This window comes from Streptopelia decaocto (genome assembly GCF_964273445.1).
Source record: "Streptopelia decaocto genome assembly, chromosome: 1".
In the NCBI taxonomy this organism is placed as follows: Eukaryota; Metazoa; Chordata; class Aves; order Columbiformes; family Columbidae; genus Streptopelia; species Streptopelia decaocto.
The window spans coordinates 119,550,703-119,569,738 of record NC_138663.1 but is presented as its reverse complement, the minus strand read 5'-3'; the positions used below and the strand labels follow the sequence as shown (position 1 = coordinate 119,569,738).

General features: G+C 40.5%; 1 protein-coding gene across 1 annotated transcript in view; it reads right to left on the bottom strand.

The window, feature by feature from the left end:
* KCNJ6 (potassium inwardly rectifying channel subfamily J member 6) overlaps positions 1 to 19,036 on the bottom strand; it is a gene marked incomplete at both ends in the record, with an annotated part of 114,049 nt that overhangs the window by 23,108 nt on the left and 71,905 nt on the right. Inside the window, one exon of the mRNA XM_082072044.1 lies at positions 17,081 to 18,001. Coding sequence (XP_081928170.1) covers positions 17,081 to 18,001 — 921 coding nt within the window. The remainder of the gene's footprint in view (positions 1 to 17,080; positions 18,002 to 19,036) is intronic.

The window sequence follows — 19,036 nt, the reverse complement described above, 5'->3', positions numbered from 1 at the left end:
CTTTAATGGCTCTGATTCACTTGGACTCTGGTTTGCAGATGGGTAGATGGGATGGCCTTATGCATCCTTCAGGAGAATGCTAGGTTCGTAAACTGCCCACCAACTTTGATGTTTTGGCTAAAAGATTTTGGATATAAGCAAGAAAGTTAAAATAACGGAGTATTTTCCTGTTCATCCAGCACCATGAAGGACACTCAGAGGAAAGGTCTCCAGTTTCTTTTTGATGGAGGGTTAGATCACTGGACTGCCAGTGGGACATGGGCTTCACTTCTTTGGAGAGAACCAAAACATCCTAATAAATAAAGGTGTCTCCTGGCTTCAGAGAGAAAGAAGACCTAGTCCTCTGTTAGAAGGAAGGGAATATCTATTTTGTTCCTGAGAGTCTACTTCAGTAGCACCCACGCACTGTTCCTTGTATTGGAAACTTAATAACTTCACTTGAAAATCAAGCCTTTTTGATGGCAGTGGAAATAACATGACTTTTAAACAAGTAGAAGAGACTGTCATTGAAGTCGAGCCAGTTATGTGGGAGTCAGATGATTAAGGTAGATACGATGTAGGAGGGAAGAAATACTATCATTTGGAAAAAATACTGTATTTTGAACAGGTTTAATGTAATGTTCTCTTCCAGAAAAGTGAGGTTGTTATTATTAAGTGCATTACCAACATTAGATGCAGGGCTTGATACTCTGTTGATGTGCCTTTTCTGTAATTGTTCACATCCATGCAAATTAACTATAAAATGAATCTAACTTGTTACTGAGTTGTACAGTTGAGGTGTGGGGGAACTATGTGCTCACTTTTTCAGGTGTAGAAACAAGGAGGCAGAGGGTGAGGTAGGAGGAAATTTGGGTCTCATCTGGGTTACGCCAGCGTCTGCCTGTCTGTCTGTAATGTAGCAGCCCAGGGATCTGTTTTCTGATCTTTCATAAGGTCTGTTTTATTCTTGTTGGCCTGACCTGAGTCAGACCTGCACAACGTTGTTCCCTTTTTTTTCAGAGGGACACTGCTACACCAGCCAGCACAAATAATTCATCCCTTCCAGGGTTCTTGAGTCACATAGGGCTCTCAAAGTGGCCTCTGAGGCTGCAGCCCAGCAGTCTGAGGGGCTGTTGTGTTGGTGTGTGTAAAACAGCACCTTAATTTACACCTTGGCTTAAGGCATATGCTCAGCACCTCAATGTGCAGCAGGGTCCACATCTGGCATCGCTGCCCACAGCTGGTGTCTCTGCAGGCAGCCTGGTGCAGGGAGAGCAGCTGGAGGGCAGGGGCAGCACTGCTGGCCGAACGTGCCGCTGTACCTGAGCTACAGCAGCTGGACATCAGCGGCTGATGCTGAAAGTTCTGTTCTTATTCTGAATCAGGTTTCACCTCTGAAGCTTCAGACCCCCTGCTCCTCTCTTTGCTGCCCATTGGAGGTGTCTTGCTTTTGGCGCATGGCTTCTTCACTGGGCCTGCTCCTGGTTTCTCCCTGTGGGCCCAACCCAAATCCAAATGAGGCTAAAAGACTCAGATATGAGCACTTTTTTCCCCTCCCAGATCTTATTCCAATGTGGAAGCAAGGAGCACTGCGCACAATTGGGGAATTCAAATTTAGAGCTTGATGTACTCATATTTAGGCTTGAAGTATTGCTGATAAGGTACCTTTTTTTTCTTTTTTTTTTTTTTTTTCCCACTAACCAAATGCTCTTGCTTTCAATTACCCTAACTTGAGAAAATGGGGAGGAAGTAGAAAACCTGCACTGAAAATCTAATAAATTTGGCATCTGAGGTAGATTTAGTGTAATATCTCATGGTCTGGATGCAATAAAATCTCAGTGTAGTGATTATGCAAATGTAATAAGCCCTGGTGATGATGCAGTTAGACCTAACTCAATGCAACAGGAATCTTTCTGTTGATTTCAGTGAACTCTGTGTGCTCTCATAGACACAGGCTACTGCTTCATCTTAGGGTCTCAGCATTTTAGTATAAACAAATGCCCTCTGGCTAGCAGCCCACAGCAATACCATTCAAAATACTATATTTTACTATCAAAATGGTTTTGTGCTGCAAACAAGACTTACCCACAAGCAAATTTCCTTTTGTCCTCTTTGACAAACCTGTATAACTTTCAAATTGGTAGAAAAAATAAGGTAAAACATAATCTGTGCTCTAAATACTTTATGCCACATTACAGAAAGCAGCTATTTTCTTTCTTAGCAGAATTACTGGTCTCTGAGTTTGCAGTGGAGGAGATAATTGACCCTGAACTATAATCAGGATGACAACCAACTGCTGTGTAACTCAGCCTCTGAGCCCACAAGATGTTCTTCATTAGCAAGTATATTTTGATTTGTATCAATTAGTCTGCTTTTCTCTGGCATTTTTTCCCACACATGTAACCACCATATCCACAAAATGAGTTAGAGGACCCTGTTACTCATTCATCACCTTGCCTGGGATTTGAGGGATCATGTATATTTGAGTGGCCTCTGCCCAAACACTTTTCCTGGTATGTCTTGCAATCTTATAAACTCAGTGTTTTAAACAATCTGTGGTTAAAAATTCATTGAAAAAAATATGTTTCTTCCTTGGCAGATTACAACTATCTTCAGGGTCCCTTTAGCACCAGGCCTTCAGACTCATCATAATGAAAGTTCAAGATTTTACAGTCTGAAGAACAAAAGGGTACTACCCCAGTACAAATATTACTTTTACAAGCTATTCTAGACTGAGCTTACTATAATTACATGACATATATTGAAAATACAGTTGCTGTACGTTATCACTACCTGCTTGGAAAATCCTCTTTATATCAGCATGGCTTCATCATTCAGTTGTAGTGTGACGCTACAGGGTCTCAAGATAAAGACATTATAACATGTATTATAAATGCCAGTATGGATTTATGAGCCAACCTGTGTTTTTTTGCTTTCACAGTACCAATTCTACACTGAGTGCTAATCTGCTGCTGTATACCTGTTCCTGCTCTTTTTGCTTAAACTACCTGCAGGTATGTTATGTATTTTGTCCATTTAAGTAAGCTATGTCCATCCTCAAATGAAATATTAAATTGCTTTAAAATTGATTTTTCCTTATCTTCTCAAGTCCTGCATAGCTGAGACAGTGGAGATAAGGCATTCTGTACTGCATTGTGCTGTTTTTACCTGGAAGGTATCTGGTTGAAGTGTACTGCTCTCCCAGGGGTCAGTGATAGCCCCGTGCTGGCTTTTTTTTGGGAAACAAGGCTGAAGAGTGCTACTCAAGGGCAGACTCCAGCTGCTGCGGCACTGCCTGGACCTCCATGGGGTTGCACAGGTGTGATATCGCCTGCATCCCTGCAGCACAGTGCACATTTTTTGGTGTCCTCACATCCTCCCAGGTGCCTGGGGGGAAGTGCAGTGTGCTGCCGAGGGTCTGGGTTGTGAGGAGGGAGGGAAGTTCCTGGCTGCCTGATGCAGAGGTTTCCATAAAAATTGGGTAGCATCACGCAGTATCTGTTGATTAGACTGCTGAGAGGCAAACTAGATGTAGACAGCTTCCCTTGGAGAGGATGACAATTTGAGCTTCTTTTCTCCTGTTGGGGCTGCTGCATTCTGCCTTGCTCAGCTCCCTAGGCCCCCTCCTCTGAGCTCTCAAGCCATCAGCCTTTGTTTGACCACAGTGGAGCAAGGAAACAGCCGTCCTGTGAGCTGGGTGTTTTGGCACCAATGTGCTGAACAATCTCACATTTCCATCACACACTCAAAGCAGTGGTTCATATTCAGCTCAAAGAACACTGGATATTTATTTATTTGGGTTTTAGATGATACTTTTTGCTCCGTCTTCATTTTTTTCTGAAGTTCAGGGGCTTTGAGGTAGGCTTAGCATAAATAATTGCTGAGATGGCAGAAGAAACAACTCATACCAGAAGTGAATTCAGCTGAGCAACTCTCTCACATCCTCAGAGACAGACAGTGTGACTTAAATATTTTGTATAAATTTTCATCCAGCTGTTTTATAGACACACACACACTTTACCCATAGTGATGTATAAGATATGGCATTGCCATAGCAAGTTAAAGACATCATTCCTACCCTATGCCTAAAAGCCTCTCAAGTGCCATGAGCCGTTCCTCTACTTTGTTGAAATTCCTTATACCAGTCTTCCTCAGTCACACAAATCCCTTTTGAGCTCAGTGCAAATCAGCCTATATTTTTTCACCTCTAGCTTAGCTGCTGATATTGCATCCTTGGAGTTTTACATCACTGTTCTGACCGCCAAAAGATGACTGTGGTTGTTCTGTGTTCCCTCCGCACAGGTGTCTATGTCACAGTGGGACATTGCACAAAGCTGGAAATCAAACTAGTTGAAGAATGTGGGAATGGGAGGCTGACAACACTAATCTATCATGCCCATGCTGTTTTGCAGTCCTCAAGTGGAAGATGCTGTATGAGCTGCTGGATAGAAATTACTATGATTATTTATTTCTTTCTGTGCATTTTATTTTGTTTGTTTTGTAGACATCAGTAAAACTCGCCTGCTGTCTTTTCAGCATCACAGGTTGGACTGTTGAGCTCTTCAGAAGACTACTTTGAAATATTAAAATTGTCTGCCTTTTGCCCCTCCTAAAAATAAGTGAGAACATAAAAAACTGAGGAGGAGGGGAGCATGGCAATTCCAGATCTGTGATGCCCAGATCTCATATTATAAACAGGTTTTCATGCTCAAGAAACCTGCTTGATTCTGAAGGGAGAAGGGATTAATCTGGAAAAAACTTCCATGGGAACTCCTGGAGATATTTTAATTTCTTTGGTCTCAGTATTCTTCTGGTCTGCTTGAAGTGATATTTACATAGTGTAATGAAAAGAGTTTTGAGAGAGAGATCTGATCTCTGTTTTGGCTGCCATAAAGAAGATCAGCTGTGAGATCTGTGTGTTTACAAGAGTCCCTAGCTCTCTGCTCTAGTTCTGTTATCTTTTAAATGAAATCATTAGCACATATTTGTAACGGACCTGCTATACCTGGTGAAATTTTGGCTGTCGGTTCCTTTCTTTGTGACAGATGATGCACTAAGCCACATATGACAGATGGAAAGCATGGTAGGAGGTGGTGAATTGAGTACATAAGAGAGGAAGATGGAGTAAAGTATATTTTCACGGGCTGAGCATTTTCGTACATAGCAGTGTTTGCATTTGCCGTGAACAGTTTGTATGATGAAATATTCAAGATTTGTTGGGGCTGTCTTTGTGGAACGGCTTGTTCCATCCATACGCAGAAGGAACAGTGGCTGTGGAGAACAGAACGGCTGCAGGACTGCTGCAGTATGGCGTGCCTGAGGGAAAGATACCTTGACTGATACCACCATTCCTCCCATAGGTGTGGAGTCTCCTCAAATGTCGTGAAGTCCCCTTCTAAAACTTGCAGTATGGGTACTTTATCTAGATTATAAACATTCATCTGCTTCTAATCTTCCATTTACTTTTTAATTGGAGTCTTAATTGTTTATTCTCTGAGGCCATTAGGAAGCTGACAAGCACTGTACAGCTCAATTTATTCCTTTAGGGTCCTAATTCAAAGCCACCAGAGACTGAGACCTACTCCACAGGTTTGGAAGAGCTTTGGATCAGGCTCAAAGTTGGGCATTAAACATTTGATACACATTGATATGGGGTGTTTCTGGAGTGGATTTCTATCACTGATGGCTTTTGAATACTAGAACAGTATTTTATATCCCTGTGGAGGGTAAAGGAAGGCAGATGTAGTAAGGCTAAAAATTCATGTTTTGTGTCTTAAACCCTGGATCTTGACTAATTTAACAGGGTTTTAAATGCTGTTGTAGTTGTGTTCAGGTCCTGAGGGGAGAGTCTGGAAAAGGAATTTGAGCACAGTTACAGAATAAGTTGTTCTGCAGTGCAGACAAGCAACTTTCATTCAACTGTTTCTAATTCATTTGTAAGTTGAAAAATGAATACTGAATCTATTTTGAAAGATTTGTCTTTTAAAAGGACTTAGATCTTTGCATCATTATTCTTCGCTACAGAAAGAAAAAAAAAGTAAGTTTAATTGTAAAATCAGGAGAACAGACCAGTTGTTTTTCAGGGCAATAGTTGGAGGAGGCCAGTTGTGAAGGGTGGGCTGGTGCTCATTCTGCACTAGATGCTGCGGTGCCTCCCTTGAGCTGATGACTCTGCAAAAAAATGCACTGGGAAGGCTTGAGTTGCAGTCATAAGGGCACCCAACATGAGGCCAGATCAATCACTCGTAAAGCACCAAACTTGATTAGTCAGGTGCTGGCAAACTGTGGGGCAGTTGTGTTGTGAAGGCAGCTGCTGGCCTCTGTCTTCCCAAGAGAGCCTGCCCGTGACTTGTGACAGGAGAAGGGCATTTTCCTCAGACTGCAAAGCTGAACCTCCTTCACTTCACAGCTCTGTAGATGTGGCTACTGCTTTTGAAGCAGATTTTTGGCCAGAGAAGAATCCCTGAATGATTCAAAACCTTTGGCTTTGGACTCCTACACTTTTTCACAGCATCTGTCGTGGCCTTATTGGTAATTAGAAAGTAATTGCTGCACTTATTATCTGAAGAAGTAGCTCATTTTTGTCTTCTCACTGTAAAAAGATACTAATGATAAAAGAATCTGAAAATTATGAAAAGGGAAGGGGTATTTTCCCATCCTGGAGATATAAGTATCTAAGTGTAATAAATTAATACTTCTTATGCAAGGGTGAAAAAAAATTGAACCTAATGGCTGGTTAAAAAAAGTGCCAACACAATTTAATTGGACTGGCTGAGTCCTAATTTTTTTTTTTTTTCCAAAGTCAGATTGATTTTTCTCCTTTAGTGGTAAGCCCCTGTCTCTTCAGTTCACATTAGTCTGCATTGGTCAGAGACGTGGAATAAAAGTTTTCAACTCTGACGTGCCTTAGTGCTCCCTCTAAAGACAAATTATAAATGTCTTGACTCTGTTACTGGATACAAGGCTACCAGTTGTGCTGCTGCTGATGACAACAACAATGATGATAATAATAACAATGATAACTGAGCAATTGCTTGTAGCTGGATTTCGTGTTGACAGCTTGAATCACAAAAAGCCTGTCCAATGGAGAGAGAAGCAGGCAATCACAGTAATGTTGGATGCCCATCTCAATCTCCCTTACTCTCTAGAGGGGCAAAAAGATGCAAAAGAGGTTGCTTGTGGCCAGAGGAGTGGGACAAAATCCAGGACAAGTAGGAAATGCTGTGAATTAGGGCAATCTTTGGATCACTCTTCAAAGACTAGTTGTCTGACAGAGCGCAGCCTTACAAGTTTAAGATTTCCTCTTCCATCAGACCTCCTGAAGCAAAGCTGGGTTGCACAGGCTGCCTGCCTGCCCACAGCAATGAACTCATGCTCCCTACACAGTTCTGCCTCCCCTTTCTAAGGCACTGCTGTCTCCAGTGGTTCAATGGTGGCCACAGAACAGCTTTCAAGTATATAAAACACAATGTCTTAAATGGTGACATGAGAGAACAATGGAAACTATTAGCTGGGCTATTCATTTTTCAAAGCCATTCAGTTCTTCACAGCTATAAAATACTAGGAGGAGCTGGCTTTCAGTTTTATAATCATAGACTAATTTAGGCTGGAAGAGATCTATGGAGTCATCTGGTCCTACCCAATGCACAAAGCAAAGCCAAATAGTATGATTTGCTCAGGGCTTTTGCTGTCCAGTTATGGATATCTCCAGGGATGGTGATTCCCTTATACCCCTGGACCCTCATTTCAGGGTCTTACCAGCTTTATGGGTTTTTTTTTTTGTTGGTTTTTTTTTGTTGTTGTTGTTGTGTTTTTTTTTTTTTTTTTTTAAAAAAAAAGCTTTTCCTAGTTCCAATCAGAATTACCTGCATTGTGACTTCTATATGTTGCCTCTTGTCCTGTCACCCTGTCCCTCTGAGATGTGCCTGCCTCCATCTTCTCTGTAATCTCTCATTGGTAGGTTCAGACAGTGATAAGACCCCCTTGCACTGCCTCTTCCCCAGGCTGAACAGTCCCAGCTCCATCCACTTCTGCTTGTGTGTGCCCTGTGCTCCAGCCCCTGACTATCTTGGTGGCCCTGCTGGACTGGCTCCAGTAAGACCATGTCTATCTTATACTGGGGAGCCTTGAACTGGAGACAGCATACAGGAGCTGGCCTCACAGGTAAATAGAGAGGAACAGTCACTTTCCTCAAGCTGATGGGTATCCTTTCACTGACACAGTCCAGCATACACTGGGCCTTATTCACCAAAAGGACTTATTTTTTGTGTTTATCATTCACAAGCTGAAAAAATTGTGCTAAGAGTTGTAGTTGAATGAATTGCTTAGAACTGTGTTTGCAGAGACTTTTACTCATTTTACTCCAATGAATTTAGTATGGGCAGCAGTGTTCATTGTATATGTGAGTCTGAGACCATTCATTTTCTCAGAAAGCTGGTACCTAAGGGCAGAGGCGGGCAGCGGTGCTTGACAGTTTCCCTCCTTGTCTTTTTCATCTTCTAGTCTCCCTATCACTTTGGTGACATCAGGGACATCCTGGCCTCTTCCAACTCTGTTTAGTAACAGCTATGAATTAAATCACAAATCCCTTTGGGTACCCTATTAGCCTTGGGCAGAGCTGGGAACTGTCTGGAAGCAGGCATGTCGGCTGCCCCATCCCCTCCCCTTGCTATGGTAGTGGCCTTCATTCACACTGACCTAACCATATGACATTGCCTTCCACAAGGGCTCATGGTGTGAGATCAAGTGCTGATCAGGTCTGTCTGGGGAAATTATTTGTACAATTCATGGCTTTGTAAAATTAAACTGCTGGGAGGAGCCTGGGAACCTACAACCTCGTGTTCTTTGCAGAGCAGAGAATCCCCTAGGGTGTGTGTTACCCTTCCCACTATTTATTTCTGGGAATGTAATGGAGCTGATCCAAATATTGCCTCTGAATTGGTCTTCCAAATGAAATATTTTCATTCCTCAGAAATCTCAAACAGGTTTCTCATAACCTCTGAAAATTTGGTTTGGGTGATCTCTTTTGTTTTTACTTTATTTTCGTGTTTTCAGTGTTTCTTTAAATCAGTGTTTCTTTATTGGCTAATCTGTTGGAATGGAATATCTTGAATTCAACAATCCTGTATTTATTTAAATCCTATTTTTTTAACAAAAGTTTTCTTCCATTCCACAGAAATCCCAATAAGTGAAAACTGTCAAAATCAGGAAGAAGAGAAATCTTGGAATGTGTCATGACTCATTTTTTGCTTCATTTTCTTAAGAATGGTGGGAATGAAGATGAGAGAGTGAGTGAGCGAGAGCACAAGGCTGATCACATGAGCTTTTTGAGCTGTTCACATTCGTTGTCACAGCAGCTGCCTCATCGCTCCCAGAAGATCCTCTTTCCATCTCTTCTGCAAATACAGCAGGTTTGGAGAAGTGCAGAGCGGAGTACAACCGGAAGAACGAAATGTGGGTTGTTTGGCAATTATACAGGCTGTCACATGAGGACATGCTTTTTATATCAAAATCAACTTTGTAATAATAAACCATAGATGTTCAGCATCACTTACTGGGACATGTGCCTAACATTAAATTACTTTTTAGACTAATCTGACTGCTGTCTGAGCATACCACATTAGAAGATGGCTGTTTGGTAGCATATTCTCAGGCTGACACTCTTGGATTGCCCTCCTCACCCACTGAACAGAGCAGGCCAGCCCCCCTCCAGGTGTGCAGCACAGACAAATGCTGCTATGAGCTGCAGGTGGGAATGCTGAGAAACGTTTGGCTGCTCCGTGTGAACAGTCCACATGCCTACACTGCATCCGGTGCCTGTGATGCTGCTGCTTGGACTCAGGCTCAGATTCATCAGTGCTGGTGTTAGTTGACTCCTCTTCAGTGACACCAGCTCTCTGACTCCCCTTTGGCTACATGGGTAAACCAGAGCTCAGCTGCTTTGTAGTGTCAGGGTGGTAACAAACAGGCAGCGCATTATCAGCGAGTCCGAACTTGTGTTCAATCTTCCTTGAAATGCTCTGACTGAGACCATTGAGACCATTGCAAATCTTTGTAATTGGTTTGTGCTGGAACCCCTTGAGGACTTCTTTTGTAGTGGCCTTGGAAAACACAGAAGCTGTGCCATAGTGGGAGATTTTAGTGCTTGCAACATCTTCCTAGAATAGAAAGCATGTACTCATAAGTCTTCTCTGTCTTTGTCATGTATATTACGTAGCCAGTGGTGTTAGCTGCAGTCTGTAGCTTTGCTCTTTTTAAACATTCTTCAGTCTTTCAGGTCAATTTTGACTTTACAGTTACTGCTCTATTAAATTTTGTGAAAACTTCCTGCTGAAGGTGAATGATCTGTCTGCTTACATTCATTAGAAACCGATGTCAAATAAGGAGGCCTTACTATAATCAAGGAGTGTAATGTAACGTGTTTATCCTTCATTACAATTCGGTGAGACAGAAGAGGAGGAAACAGTATAATAGAGCTGGAAATAAATAAGCATCAAGGGCAGAAGTGAAAAGATCTTTTAGAAATATGGGCGAGAACAGAGTTTGCCAAAAATATTTCCCATGGATTTGAATTGCAGGCTAGTTAAGTATTCTTCATAGCTGGAGATCAAACATGAGTGAACAAGGTAATCAACATGAAAGAATCAGTTCATTTTGGCAAAAGTTCCAGGGCTAAGACACCGCCCTGACTCAAATCAGTGGGTGCTTAGGATTTCACTGCAGGTGCTCAGCAGCCTTGGATGACCAAAAGCAAAATTCTAAAATTAGAAATGTTAGCTATATTTTTCCTTTTCCAAATCAGCCATTTCAGAGCTGGCCCTTCATTTACACCATTCCAAAACCAAGAGGACAAATGAAGCATGCTCAGGTTAACAGCCGTCGTCTTGAAAAGTGCTCAGAAGTGTAAAAGGCACTTCATTGTCCCAAAGTATTTCTCAGGAGGGCTCAGAAATCACATCTCTGCTTTGTAAGCAGGTGGAAAATGTTCAGTGAGCTAATTCCCCCTGGGGAATCCTTTGACCTGGATAACACTGCTGTGCCCTCTGCAGAGAATAATTCCTTTGGTTTTGCAAAGTGGAGATCTTTGTGATGGAGACTGTGTGGGCACAGGGGACATAAGCACTGCTCAGTGCAGCTCGGCATCTACTTTCTTGATCCCTCCAGCAATACAGAGAGTCATTCCTTGGTGTACAAGCTGGGTCTGGAGACCCAAGGACTCTGCAGTATTACCTTCAAAAATGCCTTGCTTCTGGGCCAAAACTGATGGAAAAAACAACTGCTTGAAGCTATGCTGGAGGCAGTGGTGTTTGTTAAGTGTCTGGCACCCCAGGGTTTTGAGGGGAATCTGCTGCTGGTGGCCAGTGAGGGCCGGGCTGGTCAAGGAGGAGGCTGCCAACACAGCTTCCCACTGTGCCCTTCTGCTGGGGAAACAGCAGCAAGGCCAGTGTTAAAGCACAGCTTCGTGATCCTGTCATTCCCCTGGCCATAGAGATCATGGGCCCTGCAAGGGATAATGTGCATAGGGTCATGAGTGAGAAGGAGTGGTGAGCAAGGACGAAATTTTGGGCCTCTCTGCTGCCACTGTGCTAGGAAAGGAGCAATGCTGACAGCAGAAGTCTGCAGGAGTGTGCAAACAACTAGAAACTGCCCTTTCTCTGTGCTCCGGATGACCTAATATGGTTTGCAAGGACATGATGAAGCTCTTCTGCAAGTTCGATTTGTGTTCAGAACAGAATTACTTAATAATATCTAATTTGCTATACAAAAGTATTTTTTAACACAGAGGGGTTTCAAACCTCTTATTTAGGGATCTTACTTTTTAACATGTGAATTACTGATTGAATCTGAATATTTTATCTGAATGTAGGTATGAAAGATGGACAATAAGCTATTGTCAAACTCTCGGTAACATGTTTGTATGGTATACCACTACTCGGAGAATAAAGCTGTAAAACAAAATGGGTAATCCTTTTTCCCTGACTTCCCTGAAAGCAATGTAGATGCTCTCACCAAAACTTTGGTTGAAATACTCATCATCAGCATATCTCTTTTCTCACAAACTTACTATTTTGCATATTATTTTGACTATTGTGAAATTGTAATTGCTTCATTTAAGCCTTAGAGTCTCCTTCACCAAATAGACTAATCTTTTCCACCTGTAGAGAAAGTTTCCTGCAAGAAACACCACAATGAAGCCGGAGTGCCTTTCTTTGTTGGCATTCAGTACTCCAGCTCACGACTGCAATCACTTATGCTAACAGCCTTAATTTTCTGTTAGAATTAATAACAATGAAACACTTTCTTAGAATTAACAAAATGAAAATGTGAGCAAGGAATATAAGTGAAAGTGATTGGTGAAAAGCACTAGGGAAAAGTGGATATATGAGAAGGTGAACCTAGTAGTGGCTAGCATCAAAGATGTTAAAACTCTTAAAACAGAAACAAAAGGAAAAGTAAAGATTGGAGAGTCATTGTATTCTGACCATTCCTGAACTGGTGATGATCCAGTTTAGAGCAGAAGCCATTTATTCTTAATTCTTCTGTTTAAATTTAATTTCAGTCAATGTATGTTGGTCGATCCCGGAGTGCAACAATCAAATCTCCTTTCATCAATTACTTTGCAGAAACATTTGGGTGAGAGAAATCCTGGTTCTTTTCTTCCTTTTGTCTATATTCCTTTAAGAAGCAATTTGAGAGCATAAACATCTCTACTTTGAAGAGCAGTAAAAAATGGTAGTGAAAACTGTAACCCAAACAACCCTCATTTAGAGAGAGGGCAAAGTCTGCTGAGATGTTTTGAAAGACTGGAACTGCTAACTTGCATATCAAAGGGAGATATTTGTTAAGATTGGGCCAGGATAAGGGGTAAATATGGCAAATCATCCAGGAGAAATAATGAAGACAATAAATCAGTCAGTCAAAGGGATTGTAGTGAAGAGTGGGAACAGCTTTCTCCAATGTTTGTCTAGTCGATAGCATCATTTACTAGATAAATAACCATCTATGTGAACCTTTATTGCTTTCTATACACATATCCACAGCTGGCAAGTGTGTTTGTTTATGTATCTAGAAACCATTCTGCAAATACTGCTCTCAAGCTGCCCCTGTGTCAGAATTACAAATGCACACTATTACGAGATTATTTGTAAAATTACGCATGTGAACCTAAAGTTATCCATCTAGCTTTGACAATTATAAATGTGTAGATCATTTTCTTTCCTTGGTGTTCCAATTTTCATATTTTTATTTTCAGCCCGGGAATTGTCAGAGTGTCATCTAGTGCTCCCTACTGGCCAGAGACAACTTCACCAAGATTAAGGGTCTTGCTGGCTTAGGTTGAAGTACTTCATATTCCTTTCCTTCCTTAGAAAGTGCTGTCTTCTGTAAATTAATTCAGGTTTAGAGAAGAGATTTGAACCAGGCTGCTTATGCTGCTTATGACTTAGGAACTGCACTACCAGTAAGGCTGTGAGCTCTTCAGGATACTCCTCATTCTCCTTTTTTTTTTCCCCCCATGTGAGAATTATATGTTTGGAAGTAACTTTTTTTTTTTTTTTTTTAATGACTAGTTTGCTTATGATGATACGACCTCCTTTAAAATAGATTTCACTAGGCAAAAAAGGCTTAAAAGTTTCAAGCCTATTGCTAGGAAGAGCCCATTAAATTATCATTACAAAACCTTAATTGTAGAATTAAAAAAAAAATTAAAATGAAAACAAATAAATAAATTCTTCAAATCCAAGCTTTTATGCCTGCTGTTTAGGAGAGACAGGGTTCAGGATCTTTGTGTCTAAGGTTTTTTGTTGATCCAAGGAAAAATAAAAACATTCTCATATTCCATTACTATTAATATAAATGTGCATACTGTAACAAATGTCTTAACTGGTCTCTAAGAAATATCTAGAAAAAAATTAGGAAAGCAGTAGTGGCTCTTTAATATAAACCAAACATTTTGAATGGCAAATATCAAATAGTCCTGAACTGAGATCAGTATGTTAGTCATGTTCTTTCCAGTTAGTACATTTGCATTTGATGTTACAGCTTTACCATAAGGAGTAAAGGGATGCCAGAATCCTGCTTTATCAGGCTGTGTAAAGGTGGGATCAGAGCCTTTGCTGGTATGAGGCTATTCTGTCAAAACCACAGCTGTAGTCTGACGCTAAAAGAAGCATACGTGCCTCAGAAATGGCTTCTCTATTAAAGGTGGATGTTTTACTTTAGTTTTTGCAGAGGTAGTATAAATCCTTACATTGCAGTTATATTTCTGCTGAATTTTAGTTTGGTTAATTATTTCAATTTCATTTATGAATAATAAGATGCATTATTTTTCATTTCCTGTCCCAATGTGCAATGCAGAGTTCACATGACACTGCATAAACAGTCGTGCTTCATACTAGAGGCAAACATGCTTTTGGAGCCCTTAAGATGGGAAGTATTATATATTTATAAAATGACATCACCTGCTCAGTAACCTTAAACAGAGTAATATCAATGATTAATAAAAATAATAGCCAATGTTTATACTTAGCATTTTCCACAGTGTTCCATTTCATTAAAAGGATATTGTCAGAGTGGGGAAACTCTGAAATGAAAGAAAGGATTAACTGGTCAAACTTGGGAGTGGATTTTCTGATGAATAACATAAGGTAATGATCTCATTCTGATTTTGACTGATGAGCAATGATACTGAGTGATGATATTGCTATAGCAGAGGTCACAGTTTCTTAGCTTCAGTTTTAATGTTTTTATATCACATGACTTTGACCAATGTTGGCAGCTATGATGGGTAGTATATTGCTTGCTGGAGCTGGAGATCTTACAAACAACTTATTTTGCTGCTTTCATTCTACATTGGGTGTAAGAAGGAAAAGTGAATATATGATGGCTCAAATTTGCATTCAGTATTTGTCAGGATGTAACCGGAAAATTAAAAAAGGGAAAACATCTAGGTTTAGTAGAAAGTTTGCATGATTGTATCTTCAACCAAAACAACCCAATACATGTGTGTAAAGCACAGAACAAGTGGCTACTTCTGCACAAGCATGTTTTAGAAATGGTACTGGTAATTACAACATTAATCTTTCTGATGCCATAGTTAAGGGGCGTTATTTGATCTCATGCAGCTGTGTGCTAGAGAGCTGACCCAAACAGAACAAAATGGAGCAGCTTCAAATGGCAAATGTAGCTACCTATCCAGTGCTAGGGTAACACCTTCATCCTGGGTGGCTTCAGCAGGTCTTCAAATCACTCCATCCAGTTCCTTTGTTAATATGGACTCTTCTACCATTTCAACTTAGAATTTCCCAGCTCGAGCAGTCCCCTCTCATGAAGGCTGACAGAGGCTGAGTAGAAGCTGTGGTCAGTATCAGAGCAGCAAAGGAGAGCCCAGAGAGCTGTGTGGGCATGCAGGGGTGCAAATGAGGTGAAGGAAGGAGTTAGGGTTAAACAATGAAGAGTGACGAGGAAGACCACAAAGCTACATTTGATGCACTGCAGAAGTATACTGTCTTCTTGTAGGTATTTTTGGTGAGATGATTTTTATACTTCTACTACTTGCCAATCATTTTTCTGGAAAACATGATGTTCAGTAAACCTGAAAATATCCGCTGTTCTTTAGGATGTCAAGTTCATTTGGTTGCAATCCAGAAATTTCAAAATGGTTTGATCTAACAAACAGTAATTTCCTCATCATCTCACCTGAAGGTGATGCAGATATTTGAAACCTCTGCGCCCACTGAACCTATCAGAAACACTAAACATTTCGTCTTGATTTCTCTCAGTACCACCTACTTCCTGGAAAATTTGGAAGCATTGCATTTACCACTTCAAATTCTCTGCCAAGTTCCTTTCATTTTTTTTTTTTTTTGTTGTTTTTTTGCTCCATTTTTGTCTCACACGTTTATTATATGGTGACAACTGCAGTTTTCTTCTGACACCACATAATAGATGTGTGAAACACACACAGATGTTCTAGTAAGAGACTGCTCTTTATTTCCTGGCTCCAGTTGCAAAACATGAGTCAGGGTTAGAAAGGTTATACCTCTGTCAGAGATGTGTAATCAGCATCCTCAAACTTCCCTAGCTTTTGCTAGAGTAGTGGGGAAAAATGGCAAATCTTGTTCTTCTTTTTCTGTACTCAGTGTTTCCTCTTCCCCAACCACATATTTTCTTCATTTTGTACTTTCAATTCCCTTGTATTTATCATATTTACTCCAGAGATTGATGCTGTCATTAGTAGGAAAAAAAGTATACCAGCATTCTGATTGCGCAAGGTACAGCAGTTTTAGAGAAAGCATCCTCCTACTATTCTGGCTTTAACATGAAGGAGAAACATTATTAGCCCATTTGCTGTGAATTCCAAGCACTATTTTCTCCATGTCGAGTGATATCGGATGTTCTGCTGTGTAATTGTAGGTAATGACCAAACAGCCTCTCAGCAAGACTCTGGTGACATAACATCCCTTATTTATATATAGCAGATTTAAGCATTCTGTACACTTCTGCAGTGTGTAGGGAGCCTCAGCGAAATACAAAATCAGACAGATCTTTTGTGAACTGAAGTGCAACAACCCCCATGTTACATGTTAAAACAAAAACAAGCAAACAAGCAAAAAGAGAAAACTGAACACATTATCACTTTCTACTGGATCCAAACAAGTTAGGACTTTCACATGTGAGGCAGTTATTTTGCAGTTACCCATGTGTGACTGGAAGCAGCAGGAATTATGGTGCTTCCATGTTAATCATAAAGAGAGTTTTATATTGAATATTTTTCTAAATCATTTTATCCCACAAGGTCCTAGTGGGTGAATTGCTCCTGCAATAGAATGACAAATAACCGGGTGACATGCTGTGAAAAATTTAGAAAATGAGAAATGCTATCCCGTTTTCCAAACAGAGCAGAAACAACACTAATTCCATTAAGCAAGATGGAACAGACAATTAAACTGGGCATGCTTTTAATTTTGCAGCTAACCAGATAACTAATGCCTTTTTCAAATATAATAACTATTGAAGTGATTCCTTTAACGTGAAGCAAAACCACTGATTTTCCTTTCTAAAATTAAAGCATTTACCTTATACAAAGTATAAGAAATGTTACCTGTTGCCTCCACCATTCCTTCTAGGATTACAACAATTTCTAGCTCCTCTTTGGGTAACTGGGCTTTGGAAATCTCCCAGAAAGGACTCTGCTGGTTAATTTCATGGCTGATGATCAGTGGTGAAACCAAAAAGAGACGATCATCCCCTGTGTAATAACCTACGTTGATATCTGTTTGGTTGAGTGGTATAAATTCCCCCTCCTTTGTCTGTTTGGATTTGATCAACTTGGCTCGTATTGATGCCTCTACAATGTGTGAATTCCTAAGGTCTCCTACTCGGAACATCAGACACAGCTTTCCATCCCGCATGGAAATAACTGCGTTTGTAGAAAAAACCAAGGTTTCTGCTCTCTTCTTGGGTTGGGATATTTTCACAAACATGCAGCCAACCATGAAAGCGTTGACGATAGAACCTAAAACAGACTGCACTAAAAGCAGAATAATTCCCTCGGGACACTTGTCCGTGATGACCCGGTAACCATACCCAATGGTGGTTTCTGTCTCGATTGAGAATAAAAAGGCTGAGACAAACCCATTGAGGTTGCTGACGCATGGGGTCCACGTGCTGTCCCCTATATGATCCATATCTCCTCGCATGTAGGCAATTAGCCACCAAATCATTCCAAAGAAGAGCCAGGTCACAGTGTAAACCATGACAAAAATCAACAGGTTGAACCTCCACTTGAGATCGACTAAAGTAGTGAAGATGTCAGTCAAGTAACGGTAAGTCTCTCTGACATTCCCATGGTGGACGTTGCATTTCCCATCTTTCCTAACATACCTCTGGATTTTTCTCTTGGCACATTCTTTGTTTATATTTTTTGGCAGATCCTCTCTAGCTTGTTTGGGCAACTTTGGCTGATGAATAGTGACAGGGCTCTCTATGTCCTGCTCCATTGAGTCTTCTTCCAGTACGTTAGCTGCCATTAAAAACAAACAAACAAGAAAAAGGCAGGCATTATTTTTCTTATTATTTCTGTAAGTCAACACACAACTTCTTCCTGTATTACTGGCATGAAATCACTTTTAATCAATAAAATTATCATTCTTGTTCTTTGCTCACCTATTAGATGCACAACACAAAAGTCAAACGATGTCAAGCATTCTCAATTTGTTACTAAATAGAAATACCTTCAAGAAAACTCATTCTTGTATCAGGTCATCCTATCTACACCCATATTTAGATTCTGCAAGATGTTTTCAAAAAGATCTTTCTTCCCCCCAGTCCCCTTTACAGTTTAATAAATGACATTTATTATGCACCAAGAAAGATCTTCTGGGAGATAGCTGATATAAATGAAGAAATGGATTTGCTTGGGGGCTTCAGTCAAAAAGATGAGTACAGAAAATGAGGAATTATTGAGCTATTTTTTCTATCAATTGCATTGCTATGGGGAAAGTACTAAATAAGTATAAGGAGTTTTTAAAAAAACAACATTTTTTAGAAAGAACCAATCCTGCACTTGTTGAAGGAAAGACAGGCTTTAATGCAATATATACCAAGAGCAATATATACCAAGAGCAACTCAAACACATTTCCATTCCCAGGTCAGGAAATAATCCATCCTCCCAGTAACATAAAACATGCAGTACTTCAGAACATGATTTCATTTTAATTCAGTATGCCTGTGGCCTTTAATTCAAGTGTGCCTTTTTCTCTAACTGTATGGGCTTACCCAGTGTTCCCCTGTAAGTGTCTTATGAGAATTGTAAAACCAGAGATGACAGTAACTGCCTTTTTTTTTTTTTTTTTTTTTTTTTTTTTCCTGGCTTCCCAGCTTTTTGAGATACATGGCTTCATTATGCTTCTGTGCAAGAAAGAAGAGTTTTGCATGAAGTTGAAGAACCGGTGAGGTCTGGGGTAGCTGTTTTCCTTTTACTGGAAATCCTTCTGCACTCTGGGGCTTGTTCCTGCAGGAATTTCAGCTCTTGAACTCCTGATTTTTCTCTCTTCT